A 19817-nucleotide genomic window follows, 5' to 3' on the forward strand; every position below is an offset into this window, starting at 1 on the left:
CTGCTGCTGAGCTGCTCAGAACCATCCACCCAGCTCAGAGACAGTTTCTAGCTGCCTAGAGTCCAGGTAGGCCTCCGCTTTCAGCTGTGGCTTCCCCTGGCCTGCGGGAAAGCCCGAATCTGTTTCAATGGTTATAGCCGCAAGGCCGTATACTCTCTAAGATAAGCGCAGCCGCTTTTGTGATCTTTCTCCACCGCTGACCGACTGCTGCCAAACGCCTCGGAATAACCGAACGCCTGTGCTACCTGCTGATCAAATATATTTACTACATCTAAAATAGAAATCAGGTAAAATTATAGCAAAATATTTATCATTTGCTAAAATTGATAATATTTTTGCTTATTACGTTAATTCACTGTTTGAGGAGGATGTCAATGTGCCAATTACTGGCCTATATGCCATAATGGCAGTTAGCTTGCTGGTACAAATAGTATTACTAGCCAGAGGACACAGAAATAGGGATAAGGATAACCTCACCACCTGCTTACAGGAAATAACAGCTTTACGATTAGGTCAGACCACAATTGTGCAACAAGTGGAACAGAAATTGGATGATAAGCTTGGCTCTATGTCCAATACACTAACGACAGAGCTGTCTGATGAGATACAGCGCATTTATGATAAGATAAACACAGAGAGATCCTCCATGTCTGAGGCCTTAGAGGCTAGGCTGTCAGAAGACCATGACCAGCTAAAGAATATCTATAGCCAGCTAGAAACTCAGATAGGCAATGTTACTCATCAACTAGATGCAACGGTACAAAATACCCAGCATAGGGTTAAAGAATTGGACAATGCCATTCAATCAGTCATTGAAGCATCCAAGGTAGCAGATCAGAAGTTTGAGTCTAGATTTAAATGTTTGGAAGATAATTTACAATACAGGGCTGACAGATTACATAGGTCCATACGGTCGATTGCTGAGGACTCAAAATCAACAAATCATGACCTGGAATCTAGACTCCAATACCTAGAAGGCAGTTTCCATGCCATCCAGATGCTGTCTAAGGATGATCGTATAAAAGACCTAGAAAAACGTGTAGATGAACAGTTAGAGCAATTTACAGATTCACTAACGTGCTTAAAATCTTTTATGATTAAGGAGATTAAAACTTTTCAAAAGGATATCATTGCTAGGCTTAAAGATCAATGGGATGCCTCAGAAGCAGAATCACTCCAATCCCAGGCACCTACTCCACCCAGGTATCGTGACTATTCTTCTAAGGTTGTTACTCGTACACCATTAGTGTACCCAGCTACCATGGTAGAAAAGCCAGCTTCTAAAAAACACCCTCATGGACAAATGGTTTATGAATGGCAACCTATACAGCCAAAGGATCTTAAGAATATTAAAGAATCAGTTGTCTCATATGGTCTCCATAGCCCATACGTAAAACAGCTATTACATTCATGGGCAACCTTTAACAGGGTGACACCCACAGATTGGGAACTATTGGTAACAGCTGTACTTGAGAATTCATGCCAAATCCAATGAAAGGCATTGGTAAGGGAAGAGGCAAAGCTCCTTAAACATCAGGGCATAAAGGAAGGTTTTAAAGCGCCTCTAGATAAGCTTCTTGGTCAGGGTATTTATGCTGACCCACAGGTTCAGGCTGCATATGATGACGATATACTGTCTCTTTGCAGGAAAGCAGCATTAAATGCCTGGGATAAGGTTCATGAGCCAGGAGAACGTCTAGAAGCTTATACCAGAATAGAACAGGGACCTACAGAACAGTTCCAGGACTTCTTACAAAGGTTAACTAGGGCAGTAGAATTACAGGTAACAGATCCAGAAACAAGACAATCAATTATATATACAATAGCTTATAAAAATACAAACCCTATATGCAAAAGAATACTTTTGCCTTTAAAGATCAGATCAGCTCCGTTAGAAGAATGGGTTTTGTATGCAGCCAACATTGACTATAATGTACAAGATACTGGAGCTTGGGTAGGAGAAGCCATCTCCAAAGGTTTAAAACGGCAACAGGAAATTAAAAGTTCTAGAGGTGAGGATGTAAGGGCTTGACAAGGAGAAGCACCTTACAGAGGTCAACATAGGTACCAAGAGGCTAGAGGTTACTGCTACTATGAACCAAAACCTTGGGGAGGAAGAGCCTTCCCCTGGAGGCCACAAAGGCGCCAGGAACCTAGATGTTTCAACTATGGTAAAATGAGACATACTAAGAAAAATTGTAGACAAATAAATTCTAACAATGCCTCATATGGAAGGCCACTGCCTTCTGGATTGTGTAGAAGGTGTGGTAAGGGCAGACACTGGACCAATGAATGTAGATCGACCAGGGACATACAAGGAAACCCCTTAAGGTCGGGAAACCCCGAGGGGGACCTCAAGAAGGTCCCCACATCGAGAAAGGTCAGGTCATTCCCAATAGCAATGGAAGACAGTCTCTCACAGGAACAATAGATAGTTCTTTACATATTGTAAAAAAAGATATTGCTCTAGATGGTAGTTTAAATAATGATAAAGAATCAAATGTAAATGGACAAAATGAGAAACGCATATTTTGACAAGCTTCTATTAATGATAAAAGGCCTCAGTTAAAAGTTAAAATTAATAATAAAGTTATTTCTGGCATAATGGACACTGGGGCAGATGTAACTATTATTACTCAAAAGTCTTGGCCTCAAAAATGGCCTCTTAGAGAGGCAAATGTACAATTTTTAGGAATTGGAACTCTATCTAGAGTTCGACAGAATGTTAACTCAATGGTCTACATTGGACCAGAAGGACAGAAAGGGATACTGAAACCATACGTGACAGATATAGCTATAAATCTCTGGGGTCGTGATCTCTTACAGCAATGGAATACTCAGATTAATATTCCTCCAGTGTAGCTTTAATAGCAGAAATGAAAAAGAAATAAGAGAAATGCTTATCAGGATGCATTTAGAAGCAGAGATGGTATTTATGCCACGTTAGGACTATAATGAACCACACTCATAGATTTAGGGTTTTTTTTTTAAATTAAAATAGTCTCAGCATTTCTTCCCTTAGAATATTCTTTATTGTTTAGCTGAACATGAGGTGAGAAATATGTTTTTACTAGCTGCAGGTAAAAATAGCAACAACAACAAAATGTCTTTGTCTTTTCTACTGTGGCCCTGGGGATTGAGCCATGGGCTTCTGCATACTAGAAAATACTCTGCCACCGAGCCAAACCCAGAGTCTTTGTATTAAAGCTGATGTCTGGGATCAAAAGCCTGGAGTCATCCTGTTTGACACTCGGGTGAGTAAGTTGGTCCCTCTGTAGTTACGACTCAGCTAAGGGCCACTCATTCTTGGTTGCCGCTTTGGAAGTTTTAGCAAGGAGTTTTTTATAACTCATAAATATTTTTTCCTAATTACTTTATAGTTCATATAATTAAACATCTTTCAGTTGGGGAACAATTGTAATTTATTCTCTACTTGGAGAACAATAATTTTTGAATTTCAGATAAAGCAACTGGAGTTAGAGAGAGAAATCTCCTTTGGATCTGTGTAGCTTAGATGGGGTCAGTGTCGTTAACTGGAAACAGAATTCTGTGTTCAGGTTGCAGCTCAGCAGTAGGGAGCACTTGCCTAGCATGTGTGAGGCCTGGGGTCCAATTTCCAGCACCACAAAAGCGAACAGACTGAGAGCCACTACCACAACAGTGAGACCCCTGACTTCTAGTCTGGGTGACCCAGACCTGGAAGAGGAAGGCCTGACACCCCATCCCCACCCCACCCCCGGTTTAAAAGTCACTGCTGGAAAGACAAACCGGCGGGCAATGGTTTTCAGGGTTTACAGTGAACAAGGAGCATGCCTGGGGGAGGTTTCTGAGAGCTGGCCTATACTTGATCTTAAGTTCGATCTAGTGATTGCTAAATAACTGTTTTGAGTTATTGTTTGAGTTCTAGTCCGCTTTCTGTCACCAGTAGCAGTAGCATTGTAACACTGACAGACACAGGGAGTTTATAAACGAGACAGGTTCATTCGGTTAGGGTCTGGAGGTTCAAGGCCCATGAGCCACATCTGGAGATGGCCTTGTGCCAGAGACCCAAGATGGTTCAGGACATTTCAAGGAGTAAGGGTGTGTGTGAGAGAGAGGGGGGGAGAAAAAGGGGGAGAGATGGACAGAGAGAGGAAGAGGGGAGACAGGGAGAGGGAGGAGAGAAGCAGCAAAGAGCAGTTTCTGGGTTGTCTCCCTCTTACGAAGCTATGACTGCCAGCATTCAGTCAGGGGGTCTATGCTAATAACTTTCTTCATCCTGCTCATCTCCCAGAGGTCCTCCTCCTAACTACTACACTGGGATTCCATCTTCTTACTACCTCTCCTTGGGGATCAAATCCCAACATGTATGGCCTTGAGGGATGCATCAAACCATATCTAAAAGTTAACACTCACATGCTGAAGAATTTACGTGGTGGAACTGTGCAGTTTAGTTGTTTCTAGTCAGTTCACAGAGTTGTGCTGCCGTCACAATGGATTTTAGGGCACTTTCATTACCGAAGAAAGAATCTAATACCTGAGAGTTATCATTCCCTGTTTTTCTCCAAATTCACTAGCCCTAGACTAACACAAATCTATTTTATAGCTCTAATTGGCCTATTGTAAACTTGTCACGTAAATAGATTTATTCAATATGTGGTCTTTTGTGTCTTAATTTCTTTCACTTACAAAATGTTTTCATTACATATGATGTCATACGTAGAGATGAAACTGGAGTCTCTTGCTGGATTCACCTTTGAGCCTTTCATGGGGTCATTTGTAATTTCAGCTTTTTAGTTTGAAGAATACAAGTTTGCATTTTAAAAAGGCTTGTTCCCAAGTGTTTTGTTCTTTTTTTGATGCTTTTGTTAATGGAATTGATTTTGTTTTTTCTTTCTGGTTTTTCAGAACAGGGTTTTTTTGGGCATCCTGGAACTCACTCTGTAGACCAGGCTGGCCTTGAACTCAGAGATCTGCCTGCCTCTGCATCTCGAGCACTGGGACTAAAGGCGTGCACCACCAAGGCTCAGGCCTTGAAATTCATTTTTAATTTAGTTTTTGGGCAGATTGTTGCTGATGTATGGACATTAGGTTGACTTTTAACCATGTAGTGCACATGTCAGTGAGCACTGTGTTGCGTGATGAAATATGCCAGAGAAGCCATGGAGGGAAGAAAGATTTACTCTGGCTCCCGGTTTCCTTGTCTTCCTTCCGTGGTTCTTTGGCTGTCTCTGAGCTTTGGGTGTGAAATCTATTACGGCAGCCCATGTGTGTGTAGAAGCTCCTCACCTTGGAAATAGGGATTCGGAGTGAAAGGACAGGACCAGTATGATCTCTAAAAGCACATTCCAGTGACCTGCTTGCCCAGCGAGGCTCCCGTCTGGAGCTTCCATCACCTCCTGAGTAGCTGATAGCTGGGGAGGAGACGTAGCACATGAGCGCCCGCGGGACATTTCTACTCTCAGACTCATTCTGACGCCCTCATCTTCAGTGCTGAAGTGGTGCCTTCTGCACATGGAAATCACTTCACTTCTTATCTAGTGTGTCATTTTAATCCTAGTTATGTGAGTATGTGTGTCCCTGTGTGTGGCAGTGTGCAGGTCCCTGAGGCGTGAGACATGTCAGATCCCCCGAGTTGGAGTACAGGCTGTGGTGAGCCACCACTCACGAGTGTTGAGAACCGACTCAGCTCCTCCGGAAGAACGGGGCACGGTCTAAGCCCCGTCCATCTCTCCAGCCCCTTTCCTGAGAATCCTTTGGTTTGCAGCGTCACTCCAATACCCGGAACCTTCAGAATAACAGCAATACAGTGCACACGCTCATCTTCTTCCTGACCTTTGGGAGAAGACATCTCATTGTCATTTTTTAAAAACTCCTAATGAAACAGAAATTGACCATGCTTTTGCTTTGAGGACTGATTTCCTTCTAATTGGGACCTCTTATGTTTATGTCCACAGATATGCGCTGACTAGCAGGCTCACTCGTGTGGTACAGAGGACAAGCAGTACCTTACAAAATGGGATTTGGGAGTGACCTGAGAAACTCACAGGAAGCTGTGTTAAAGTTGCAAGACTGGGAATTACGGTTACTGGAAACAGTGAAGAAATTTATGGCACTGAGAATAAAAAGTGATAAAGAATATGCGTATACTTTACAGAATCTTTGTAATCAAGTTGATAAAGAAAGTACTGTGCAGGTGAATTATGTCAGCAACGTGTCCAAGGTAAGAGTGGTTTCTTCTGTTGTTCTGTATGGTGTCATGGCTCTCCTTAGGACACATAGATGGCACAACAGAATGAGCATACCCATGTCAAATCACAGTGTTCTAAATTTTCTCTCAGTGCTGTTTTATCTGCTCCTATGCATGCTACAAACATGATGCATGCATGCGTGTGGAGATGTGTGACCCTGCGTGTGGGGGCCGGAGGAGGACACCTGCTGTCTGCTGTGGCTTTCTACCTCAGGCCCCCCGATTTAGGACTTAGTCAGGCTAGGGCCTAGCCTGGCCGCTAGCCTGGCAGGGCAGCAGGCTCCTCGGAGCCACTTGTTTTTGCCTCAAAACAGAGTCCAGGCTCACTTGGTCCGTCTGGCTTTTTTGTGCGGGTATATAGGGGTTTGTACTCAGCCTTTCAGGCTTATACAGATGTCATGTTTACTCACAGACATGTCTCCCCAGTTCCTGAATCTGTAAATGTTTATGTGTTACTTTAATATCCTCTGAGTTCCCAATATATTCTAATGTGGTTATTTGATACTATTATTAAATATAATTCAGTGTGTTATTTTAACATTCACTTTCTCTTTGTATCATCTTTAATTTTTTTTCATCTATTTACCCCCTTTAATTTTTCCTGACTATCTGAAACTCACTACATTGACCAGGCTGACTTTAATCTCACAAGTGATATGCCTGCCTCTGCCACCCGAGTTCTGAGATTAAAGGTGTGCACCACCATCCCCAACCTTAATTTTCTTTTTAGTGGATAAATGTTCACTCGGTACCAAGTGATGTTTTGCAAACTTTCTACTTTGTGTAATATTTAAAAATATTTAAATACATTAAACAAGTCACTTTTCTTTAATTGTGTGGTTCCTGGTAGGTAGTAGACCACATTGCAGGCAGGTCCCACTCCTTAGAGTAGTTGGCAAAACAAATTGGACTTTGGTTAAAAAAAATAAGTTGGGTGAGTAAGAAGATGACACTAGACAGGGGCTAAATATGATCACAATAAATTCTATGACATTCTCAAGGGATTAATAAAAATACTACTAAAAACCCTGTTTCCCCAATGATATATTTCTCCCCCCCCAGTCCCCGATATATTTCTTTCTTTTTTTTTTTTTTTAAAGATTTTTATTTATTTACTATGTATACACCATTCTGCTTCCATGTGTATCTGCACACCAGAAGAGGGCACCAGATCTCATTACAGATGGTTGTGAGCCACCATGTGGTTGCTGGGAATTGAACGCAGGACCTCTGGAAGAGCAGTCAGTGCTCTTAACCTCTGAGCCATCTCTCCAGCCCCCGATATATTTCTTTTTGATAAAAATATCCAAAGTCCTAAGAGCTTCCCACTTTTTGAAGTCTGTAGTAGACAGTACTTGGGAGGCCAATAAGTGATGTTTAGTCTCTACAATTTCTCCAACCAGGTGTCGAAGCAGACAGTTGTGAGGTGAGAGCAAGAGGTAGTTTATCAAGAACACAAAAGACAAAGGAATGGTACATGAGCCAGCGATTCTCAACCACACTGTGAGAGCACACGGTAGACAAAGGCCACTCTCGGAAATGAAGGTCATGGAAAAACTGCATAGCCACGTGCTGAAGAATGACAGTAAATGACTGTCAGTCACTCATAGTTACAAAATTCAACTCAGTGAATTAAAAAGCTCATCATAGCTTTGGTTTCTCTGAGGGTTATGTGAATTTCCCATGTTAATAATGAGTAATTCATAAACGTCTGTTCCGTCAGGCTCTATGTCTGTGTCTCCTATGTTAATAGTGAGTAGATCATAAACGTCTGTTCCGTCAGGCTCCATGTCTGTGTCTCCTATGTTAATAGTGAGTAGATCATAAACGTCTGTTCCGTCAGGCTCCATGTCTGTGTCTCCTATGTTAATAGTGAGTAGATCATAAACGTCTGTTCCGTCAGGCTCTATGTCTGTGTCTCCTATGTTAATAATGAGTAGATCATAAACGTCTGTTCCGTCAGGCTCCATGTCTGTGTCTCCTATGTTAATAGTGAGTAGATCATAAACGTCTGTTCTGTCAGGCTCCATGTCTGTGTCTCCTATGTTAATAATGAGTAGATCATAAACGTCTGTTCCGTCAGGCTCTATGTCTGTGTCTCCTATGTTAATAATGAGTAGATCATAAACGTCTGTTCCGTCAGGCTCCATGTCTGTGTCTCCTATGTTAATAATGAGTAGATCATAAACGTCTGTTCCGTCAGGCTCCATGTCTGTGTCTCCTATGTTAATAATGAGTAAATCATAAACGTCTGTTCCGTCAGGCTCTATGTCTGTGTCTCCTATGTTAATAGTGAGTAGATCATAAACGTCTGTTCCGTCAGGCTCCATGTCTGTGTCTCCTATGTTAATAATGAGTAAATCATAAACGTCTGTTCCGTCAGGCTCCATGTCTGTGTCTCCTATGTTAATAGTGAGTAGATCATAAACGTCTGTTCCGTCAGGCTCCATGTCTGTGTCTCCTATGTTAATAATGAGTAGATCATAAACGTCTGTTCCGTCAGGCTCCATGTCTGTGTCTCCTATGTTAATAATGAGTAAATCATAAACGTCTGTTCCGTCAGGCTCTATGTCTGTGTCTCCTATGTTAATAATGAGTAGATCATAAACGTCTGTTCCGTCAGGCTCCATGTCTGTGTCTCCTATGTTAATAGTGAGTAGATCATAAACGTCTGTTCCGTCAGGCTCCATGTCTGTGTCTCCTATGTTAATAATGAGTAGATCATAAACGTCTGTTCCGTCAGGCTCCATGTCTGTGTCTCCTATGTTAATAATGAGTAAATCATAAACGTCTGTTCCGTCAGGCTCTATGTCTGTGTCTCCTATGTTAATAGTGAGTAGATCATAAACGTCTGTTCCGTCAGGCTCTATGTCTGTGTCTCCCATGGTTTCCCTGATGTATAGGAAGGATGTGGTTGGGCACCTGTTTGGTTGTCCTGCTGTTGTATCTGTCACGTGTGCTGCTTTGTGTCTTTCCTGTTCTCCCTTACCCTGTGCGGTGCTGGGGATCAGACCCGGGGCTTTGTGTATGCCCGGCAAGCATGCTGCCATTGGGCTGCACCCCCGCACCCCCCAGCCTCTTCTGGCTCAGCTTTGGTCCTATTTTAGTGGCACTTTACTGCATTGTCTGTGCAGTAACCTGTGACTTGCTTCCGGCCTCATGCACTTTGCATTTGATCTTGTTAGGTGTGTTTGTTCTCTTGGATTGTGTTTGGGACGCAGCTGAACTACTTGCAGACAGTGTAATGCTCTTCTTGCTTTTGCATTTAGTACGTCCAACTACAATCGATTAATTTCTGATCACTTTATCTTCTCTAGCCATACAGCATGGTCATACTCAAAAGAGTGTCCAGTTATGAAAATGTAAATTGAGTTGTGGGCCTGTGAGTTCTCAGAGCGTTTCTTGCAATCTTCTTTTGGTGGGTGTTTTCTGGGTGCTAGTGGTTTCGTCACCCATGCAAGCTGTCCAGTTCTCACCCCTGTAATTGAGGGAGAGTCTGTGTAGGCCTCCAGAAGGTTCCTTTGTGTCCTTCTCTCATTTATAATGCCTTGTCCCTGTTTTTTTTTTTTTTTCTCTTGGGGACCATAAGTACTGCTAGTCCACTGGGTAATTTGGCCCTTTGGTGTCCCAAAATCACTCTTCTCAACTGGACATTTACTGGGGTTTTGCTTAATTCTGAGCTAGACATTCTCTTTCTCTCTCTTTTTAAACCAAGTCAGCTTTAGTAATGTTAGGGCTTATATCATGATTTGTAGTCTCCGAGGGATCATTGTTTCATTTACTGATGTCTCTTGAGTGGCGTTAATTTTAAACATTTTTTTTAGTTATCATTTTAGGTAAGAGGATAAATTAATACTTGTTTTTCCACTGTCATAGGAAGTCTAACAATTTATGAGGTAGTTAGGGATATTATGTCCCTCTCTTCTGAAATATTTATGCATGTGTTTTCTAAGAATATATGTGCAATATAATGAGTCAGATTATAATAGTCTAGTCATAGTACATGTTACTGTTAAAATATTGTTAAAAATAAGTTTCTTGGTCTGGAGAGATGACTCAGTGGCTAAAAGCTCATTCTGTGCCATTCTAACAACTCGAGTTCCATCCCTGGGAGCCTTGTGGAAAGCTGACTGTGGTAGTGTGGGTTTGTAATCGATAGTGAGGTGGGGGCCAGAGGCCTGACGATCTGTTACCTGGAGTAAGCAGCATGAGAAGCAAGGAGAGCCTGCCTAGGTGAGGTGGAAAGGAGAGAAGCAGTCCCTGTGGGCTGGCCTCCGGCTCCCCACCTAGCCCCTTCAGTAGCATGGCTGACACCCCTGACCTGCTCTCGTAGCCAGCTCTCCCTTGCAGTCCTGTTTCTATCCAGAGCAAGCTGGCATTATAGGCCAGATTGCACAGCTGCCTGACTTTATGTGGGTCCTGGGTATCTGGATCCCAGTTGTCTCCACCCAGCCATCATTTCCCAAGCTCTTGTCATCTGTTCTAGTGATGGCCTTTCTGGGAAACGTTGCTTTTCTTGCCTTGACCCAAGATTAAGTGTGGAATTAGCCATTGCATTTCGTTTTTGTCTTTCCAGTGAACTTTAATGTAAAACATAAGCAGGAAGTACAGGATAGACTCAATTATTTTTAATTTTTACTTGAAGTTGTTTTTAAGTGTACACATGCTGTCTTCATTCCCAAGGGCATACCTTTGAATGGCTTGCTTTCCATTTGCTCTGCTTTGATAAGAGCTCTAGAAAGGAGATGGAGGCCTACCTGTGCAGCCGTCGTTGCTCCAGCTCGGTTCTGCTCCAGCACTGCTCTACCCCTCGGCAGAGTGAGAGTTCCCTGGCTTCTGGGAATTGTTCCTTTCTGTCACCCTGGACTAAACCCTTTCCCCTGGGAGGCCAGTTTTCTTTGGAGGAGGAGAGTCGAGCATAGAACCAGTTTAGAATTTCTACAGTATTTGGCAGTTACAATTAATGTTGTAAAAGTGCCATTATATAGAGACATTTTTGGTTTTCATGGGTGTAATAGTAAATGCATAGATGTGGACCTTCTGAGTCAAAATATAAATGTATGTATAGTTTTGTTATATATTACCAATATAAATATAAATTTCCTTATGAGTCTTGTGCCATTTTGCACACTTACCAGATCTGTTTGAGCCTGCCAGTTTCTACCTACTCACACTTTTGAGTTTTTCTGATCTAGTAGATACTAAATTCGATATACTATGGCTTTATCATGTATTTCCCTAACAGTGAGCATAATTAACTGCACTTTCCATGTGTTTAACAGTTATTTAATTCTTTAGAAATAGCTTTATTTTATCCACATGCGTATGTATGTGTATGTCTGTGTGTATCTCGTGTGTGTATGCCCACATGCGAATTGCATGCAGAGTTCAGAAGGAGTGTTAGGTCCCTTAGAACTGGAGTTACTGGTGTTTGTGAGCAACTTTGTGGGTCCTGGCGGGCAACTTTGTTCTTCTCTAAGAGCAGCAAAGACTCTTACCCACTGAGTAATCTCCCCAGCTACTGTAGCCATTTACTTCTTTCATTTTACTCTGTACAGAAGACCATTTTTACTTTGTGTCTTGTTAGTCATTGAAATTGCAGCTGTCCAAGTACATTCAGCTCTGTCTCTGTACATTATAGTGATATAGGCCATCCTCAATAATACAATTTATTTGAAGGGAGATAGTGAGCTTTTAAACACAAAATAGATGGAAGTATTAGCAGTACTCATCTACTACCCTGAAAAATGTTTTGGTGATCCTGAGTTAATACTTAGTAGCCACATAACACAAGCTTTGTGTATGTAATATATCTATTATATATAATATTATATAATTTGTATTATATAGTTCTCAGGAGCTAGAGTTCTTAGAAAACATTTGAAATGTGAATTTGAACAAGTTGAGCCTTCTCCTAGTGTGTGGAAGTGGAAGAAGCACTCGGTGAGTTTGTGAATGGTGTCCAGTTGAACCGAGCTGCTGAGGAATAGGTTTCAGACGTGCGCTGCGTCCTTTGCTGGCTGCCGTCCCCTACTCTTTTGTTAGGAGCCAGCTCATCTGCCGGTGGCACTGCAGCTTGCTCTTCTCCTTAGAGGATCATTTCTACCACTCCAAGGAACTCATGGGTATAATAACCCTTCTAAAACCTGCCTTGACAGATGTATTTCTAGTCTTTTCAAGATAAAGTGCTGTGTTCATTGTAGTGTATTTCTTAATCACCTAATATATGTGAAGCTGTATAAAGTTGTATTTTTAAATGTATCCCCAAGTATGTTTTGAGTGTTATCCTTGGAACACATCTATAATCCCTGTGACTTTTAGCATATACTTTTGTACAATGGGAAGATTTTTGGTGACATAATATTGTCTTACAACAGAACTTGTACAGTGGAATTTCTCAGGGAGGTTTAAAGTACTGACCCCTCACTCTGCCTCAGGAGCATGTTGCATCAGGCTTTCTGGTCATAGAACCCCCAAACTGATGGCTTTAAAAGACTCAGTTAGTTTTGATTGCAGCCAGGTTAGAGACAATTTGGAGTAGGGGAGTCAAGATTTAATGAAAATTTGGAGAGTTTTTTTTTTTTTTATGAGTGGGGAGCATCTAAAGATTCCTTTGTACTTGGAGTTGAGTCTTTGAAAATCTGTTTTAGGGAAACTTAATGAGTTGTTTTCTGGCTTTCTGTATTCCCCCAGGGACTTAGAGACTCCAGCATTTTCCTTCTATAACAGGCAAACTTAAATAAAAACTGTTGCTTCAGAGGATCATTTATTTTGAGTTATTGTGTAGTGCAGAAACTATGCATTCTTCATGGAATTTTAATGTAGAATTTTTTTTGAAAAAAAACTCCACCAAATGAAAGCAAGCAAGTACTTGGAGGATATAATCTATAGCACAAAGCTATTTTTGACAGCTATTATTTAGGTATTTTTCAAGCTTGAGTCATCTTGTTGACTGTTTTCAATGCCTTGCTGTAATTATAGACCTAGTAGTAGTTTGTTCTTTTACTCAGTGTCTCAGCATATATACTTTTTGGTATAATAAGCTCAGAACACTTAAATTACTACCTGTTTTGGGAAACTGATTCATTTCACCACATGTCTGCTAGTTCAAAGGTAGAAGGCAAGAAAGGACATGTCCTTTTCTAACAGGTGTACATTTTCTTAAAAAATGTAAAAAAATTATTTATGTGCATGGGTGTTCTAGCTACGTGTATGTCTTTGCATTGCATGTATGCAGTGTTCATGGGAGTCAGAAGAGGGCAGAGATTGCCTGGACCTGGAATTACAGACAGTAGTTGTGAGCCATCGCATGGGTGCAGAGGGAATCAAACCTCTGGAAGAACAGCCAGTGCTTCTAACTGCTGAGCCAGCTCCAGCCCTAGGAGGTGTACATTTTCTTCCTGTGTGTGGTTTTTGTTTTCAATAAGCTGAGCATGCGGTTGACTTTTAAGATCTTATCATACATATCAGCATCTCAGGATAATTGATATTATTGACCTCTATTGGTTTCCAAAGCACAAAATTGTCATGTATATCGATGATTTTATACAGCCAGGTTGTATTTAGTACATGCAGCTAACCTCTTTTGGATAGTTGGGGAGAAGGGAGATTTTCTAAATTGAATCATTTTTTAGGCTGTGACTTAAAAGTGGCACATTTATTTTTAGGTAAGTCTTATTTTTGACTACAAAAAACAGATTTAAAAAAAAACTACATAAAGGCTGGGCATTGGTGGCGCATGCCTTTAATCCCAGCACTCAGGAGGCAGAGGCAGGTGGATCTCTGTGAGTTCGAGGCCAGCCTGGTCTCCAGAGCGAGTGCCAGGATAGGCTCCAAAGCTACACAGAGAAACCCTGTCTCGAAAAACCAAAAAAAAAAAAAAAAAAAAAAAAAAACTACATAAAATATTTAAAAATCACAGATTTCAGATAAAAGTAATATTATTTGAGTATTTATCCATATTATTACAAATTCTGAATAATATTATAAAATTTAAAAAAAAGTCACAGATTAGTGTTTGGCTTTCCTGGGGCACAGGAAAGTGGGTGCTATCAGCATCTCTATTGTTCTGAATTATCTGGTGTTGGATTTGGATTGGTTAGCTGAGATGTTTGTTTCTTAATTCCTCTTTTAATGGGGATTATAAAGCGTTACCGTTATTTTTAGTTAGTTAAAGACAAACTTATAGTGAGAGGTCTCTTTCGTTTTCATCTCTAGCTTTGTAACGAAGCATGTCATGTCAAGAGTGACACAAACCCCGACCTGCACGGGCTTCTTCACTTGTCTACAGAGTAACCAGAGTGTCTGTGCGTGTGCACTTGCAAGCCCCCATTCAGTAACAGTACTCCATATGGGACCATGACTTTGAGGGGCTGAGATTTGGACAACAGAGGTTGGTTTTTAAAGGAGTGAGGCTAGAAAGACGTAACAGAGACCATTTGTTTATTTATTTATTTATTTATTTATTTATTTCTGTTGTGTGCTGCACAGGACTTGAGAGAAGAAAGCAGCATGCATTTGATAGGACTTTTCTTCCCCTCCTGTCTTAGCTAGGGTTTCTATTGCTGTGAAGAGACACCATGACCGTGGCAACTCTTACAGAGGAAAAACATTTAATTGGGGGGCTCACAGTTTCAGAGGATTAGTCCATTGTCATCATGGCACAACATGGTGACGTGTAAGAAGCCATGGTGCTGGAGAAGGCTCTGAAAGTCCTGCATCTCCATCCACAGGCGGCAGGAAGGTAGGCATAGTTTGGGCCTAGGAGACCTTAAAGCCCGCCTCCAACAAAGCCACACCATCTAATAGTGGCACTCCCTATGTGAGGTGGGCAGTGCAGGGAGGTATTAGGGGGTGCTGAGGGCCGTGTGAGGTGGGTAGTATAATCGGGTACAGGGCGGCAGCACAGGGTACGCCTTCATGGGTGAGGAGGGCAACCTGACCCATTGTGTGGTCTTTAATGTTGGCTTCCAAGATGGCTTCTCCCCTGGGTTGCCAGCATTCCTATGTGACTCTCAATAATAATAATGATAATAAATAATAATAATAATAATAATAATACATTTACAGAGCTTTAGAGAATATTTGCTTCCAGATGGCAGGTTAAGTACACCGATTTCTTCTGCTTAACTTATTTATCTACTGTTGCCTTAATTTTCTATACATGCTGTATGACTTTTTCTATATATTTTTAGGATGAAAATATCAGATAAAAAGACAATCATACAAGTTGTTATTGGTATTTATATTTTAAGACAGTATTCATGTTTTTGTTGTTATATGGCTTTTAATACTAATCAATTTAAATATAACTAATTAAAAGGGATGTTAATGAATTGATTATATCAATTTTTGTTGTTGTTGTTAGTTTTGAGACAGGACCCCACGCTGTATGTAGTCCATGCTAGTCTGGAACTCACTGTGTGGTTCACGCTGGCCTCATACCTGTGACAGTCTGCATGCCTCACCCTCTGAGTGCTGAGAGTACAGGCAGGAGCTGCTATGCTCAGCTTGTCAAATGTTAGATCTTAAAGGAAGTGATGCTGGAGTTTTAAATTACTTTGCGGTGTTAAGAGCAGGTTAGCTGCCCTATTTTCAGATTTGAAAGCAAACACGATGGGTTCCTAGTCCACAGGTCATTCTCTGTGTGCATCAGAGTTCCGCAAAGGCTCTCCTGGGCATCTGCAGCATTTGTACTTAAATCATTCATAGGTCATTGTGCAGTTTTGCAGAAACCTGCTATTTGTAATGTAAAATTGTTATAAAACATTTATAACTTTTGAACATTGAAGTCATAGTGGAAACTTGTAATACAAAGGCTAATTTTCTTTATTCCTTATTCTTATTTTTGAAGTCCTGGCTTCTGATGATTCAGCACACAGAGCAGCTTAGTCGGATAATGAAGGCGCACGCGGAGGACCTGAGCTCCGGGCCCCTGCACAGGCTCACCTTGATGATCAGGGACAAGCAGCAGGTGAAGAAGAGCTACCTGGGCGCCCAGCAGCAGATGGAAGCGGACATGATCAAGGTTTGCCTGGCTCTCCTGCAAATCTTTGAAAACATACGTCAATACGTTGTCCCGTCTGACCTTAAAATTGTCATTTACTGACAGGGTCTGTTTGGTGTCTTAATAAAACCTTATTGTGTACAGAATATTACTGATGACTTCACTTTGTGAGCAGAGAATATTAGTGGTAATACCATTTCCCTCCCAGTGAAGAGAAAGCACACCCACCGTTAAGCTGTGCCCCTGAGACCTTGTGTAACTTAGAACATCTATTTTTTGTTTACTGAAATAGATTTTGGGGCTGGAGAGATGGTTCAGTGGTTAAAACACTGGCTGCTCTTCCAGAGGACCCGGGTTCAGTTTCCAGTACTCATTGGTAGCTCACTACCATCCGTATCGCCAGTCTCTGCTGCCTCCTTCTGGTCGCCATGAGCACTGCAGGCACATGGTACATAGACATGGGAGCAAAACACTCACACACATGAAATGAAATAAACAGAAATAGCCAGGCGGTGGTAGTGCTGTCTTTAATCCCAGCACTCAGGAGGCAGAGGCAGGCGGATCTCTGTGAGTTCGAGACTAGCCTGGTCTACAACAGCTAGTTCCAAGACAGCCTCCAAAGCCACAGAGAAACCCTGTCTTGAAAAACCTGAAAAAAAAAAAAAAAAAAAAAGAAAAGAAACAATAAATTGAGTGTGTGCCACCATGCTGGACTGATTATGAAATTTTTGATAATCACCTTAGGAAACCCATCCTTTAATCTTTCTTATTTTCCTATAAATTTGAAATTAGATAGACCTAGAAGCTTAGTTTGGTCAAGAATAAATCATAAAATGTGTAGATTTCCTATTGCTTCATATCAGGGTATATATAATGCTTGATTTTTTCATATTAAACTTTACTAATTAGTTCCACAGTTGTCAGCGTCATCTGTCAGATTCCCCCCTTAACTCTTCTATCTAATGTCTTTAGAAACTACCATTGATGTTTCCTACTTAGAGCAAGTGTGTGCGTGTGTTTATGTGAGTGTGTGTGCTGTTTATAAACATGCTGTGTGTGTATTATATGTGTGTTGTGTGTGTTTGTATGTGTATGTGTTTGGGTAAGCTAGAGACAGCTATCAGGTGTCCTCAGTCATTCTCCACTTTGACTTTTGAGAAGGTTTTTCAGTGTACCCGGGGCAGGGCTTGTCCTTTCAGATACACTAGCTGGCCTGTGAACTTCCAGGGTCCTTTTGTCTCTGCCCTTCCTCCCAGGGTTGGAGTCACAGGCACAAGCTGCCCTCCTGGCATCTACAGGGTTGCTGGGATCTGAGCTTAGGTTCTCATGCCTCCATGGCAAGCGCTTTCCCCACTAAACCATCTCTCCAACCCCAAGAGCTCGTGTTTTACTGCTGTTTCTACAATGGAAAGTCTTTACATCTTTTGTTTCCTAATGCATTTTAACAAAACAGTTTCTGTCAAGTAGAATTCTGGTGAGGGGGGCTTTGTGGTGGCACTCACCTTCAATCTTAGCACTTGAGGAGCAAAGGCAGGTGGATCTCTGTGAGTTCAGGGTTGCTTTTTAACACAGTGACTTCCAGGACATCTGGGCAGACCCTGTGTAGAAAGACCCTGTCTCAAAGAAAAAAAACAAAACAAAACAAAGGAAAAGAAGAGGAGGAGGGAGGAAGAAAGGTGGAAGAAGAAGAGTCTTTTTTGCAACTATTTGGATACCCTAAAATACAGTATGTATAGGAAAAGCCAAATGAGTAAATTTTTTCAAATTAGTTTATTAGTTCTCAAAATAATCAGTTCTTGAACAGCTTCAAAAATTAAGCAGTGTTTTTTTTTTTTTTCTTGAAAGTATAGGGATTTGAATTCGTTTATATTTACTTTCTAGTTGTTGAATTTTTGTTCTTTATTTATAAAATGTCATCAAGAGCATCGGTGAGCATAATTCTTTTAAAAGGACTCTGACATTTTCTTAAAAATTGCTGGTGAACCCCCCTTTTTGCAGGTTTTAATTAATTAATGTGTTTTTTGAGACTTTCATGCTTGTATATAACTCAACTTCAGCCTCTCCTGCCCTCTCTACCTAGCCCTCCCCTCCTATAAGTCCACCTCCTACTCCCAGCCCACTGAGTTTGACTTTAACCTGGGTGCTAACACGGGCATGGTGGGAGAGAATGGGTTACCCCTGCTGACTGAAGACAATGACTTCCCATACCCCAGCCCCAGCAGCCTTCGTGGACTTCTCATAGGAAGAGCTGGGCTTCAAGAGCCCTTCCCTCATCCATGACTGAATATTGACAGGTCCAGTCCTATGTAGGCCCTGTGCAAGTCACCCAGCTGCTGGGAATTGTGTGTACAATGGCCATGTCTTGCCTAGAATACAGTCTTCTGTGCCCCTTCTCCCTGCCGTCTGGCCCCCACAGTTTTTTCTGTCCTATCTAAGATGTTTCCTAAGCCTCGGAGAGTGTGATATTCGTTAGAGGGCTGAGCTGTCACTTCTCAGCACTGGAGTCTGCTTAACTACCACCCGCTGCAAAGAGATGCTTCCCTGACTAAAACTGAGGGCAGTCCATGGGTGTAAACACAAATATCTTTGTAAGAGCTCTCCTAATGCTGTGGCCTTCCCAGCCTCATAGCCTTTGATCAGGTCTGTAGTAGGAGGCATGAACTCTCTCCTTTGGAGAAGAATGGAGGTGGCTATCTCCCTAACAGTTGTATCACTAGTTCAGCAGTGGATACAGTTGCCTGGTGGGTCTTGTGGCATGTAATGTCCACAGCTTGCTTATCATCATCAGTAACTTCTCTCTCTCTCAGCTGCTCATGGAGCACCTTCCTATACTGGGAAAGCTAACTAACGGTCCGAGTGGCCAGCTCATTTCCGGCTTGGTTTCCCAGTGTCCCATCACCAGAGTGTGTGTGCCATTTGCAGGGGAATTTTACCATTCAGGAGAAATGGAGACACCCGTATGGCATTGAGGGTCTTCGGTATGGCCATGGCCAACCACTGGTAGGGAGGTACTCTGTAGCCAGCGTTGGGATTTTGTTGAAGAGCCCATGGCTGCTGCCCATTATCTACCCATGCAAAGTGCTTCCGTTCAAAGTCCTTTTAAAGAGAAGTACTTTGTTAGCTAATAAAGTAGTAGGTTTCCATATGATTTCTTTATACGTGCTTACTTTTGGCTCACCCTTTCCCTACCATGAACTCAAACTCGTTCTTCCACCCCACCCTTGTTGATCAGCCTCCCTTAACCCTTGTTTAAACCCAATATTCCTTCCCGCTCCAGATATCTCATGGGTCTACTCTGCCCATCCCTAAGTCTCCCCTCCTTATGATCTACATTGGAGCTTCCTGGGCGCTTCAGACACTCGAAATGAAACAAATCTAAGACATTGAAGCTATGATCTGCTTGAGGAATTACATGGACCATTGATGGCCTGGGCCTGGGTTATCTCAGTATAGTACTTTCCAGTTCTATTCATTTTCTTGCAGATTTTATAATTACAGTTTTATTTACAGCCCAATAAAATTTGGCTATGTATATGTTTTTTTCATGATTCATTCATTAGTTGATGGACACCTAGGCTGATT

General features: G+C 41.7%; 1 protein-coding gene across 9 annotated transcripts in view; it reads left to right on the forward strand.

Moving 5' to 3' along the window:
- The window catches only part of Fer (FER tyrosine kinase), a 261687-nt gene that overhangs the window by 23316 nt on the left and 218554 nt on the right, over nucleotides 1–19817 (forward strand). For all 9 annotated transcript variants that reach the window (XR_004768769.1, XM_027397739.2, XM_035441167.1 and 6 more), the window contains exons 2-3: nucleotides 5937–6202; nucleotides 16083–16256. Coding sequence is in view for 8 of the 9 variants with exons in the window: in XM_027397739.2 (XP_027253540.1) it covers nucleotides 5996–6202; nucleotides 16083–16256 (381 nt within the window). In the remaining variant the exon portion in view is untranslated. The remainder of the gene's footprint in view (nucleotides 1–5936; nucleotides 6203–16082; nucleotides 16257–19817) is intronic.

This window comes from Cricetulus griseus, chromosome 2, assembly GCF_003668045.3.
Source record: "Cricetulus griseus strain 17A/GY chromosome 2, alternate assembly CriGri-PICRH-1.0, whole genome shotgun sequence".
Classification (NCBI taxonomy): domain Eukaryota; kingdom Metazoa; phylum Chordata; class Mammalia; order Rodentia; family Cricetidae; genus Cricetulus; species Cricetulus griseus.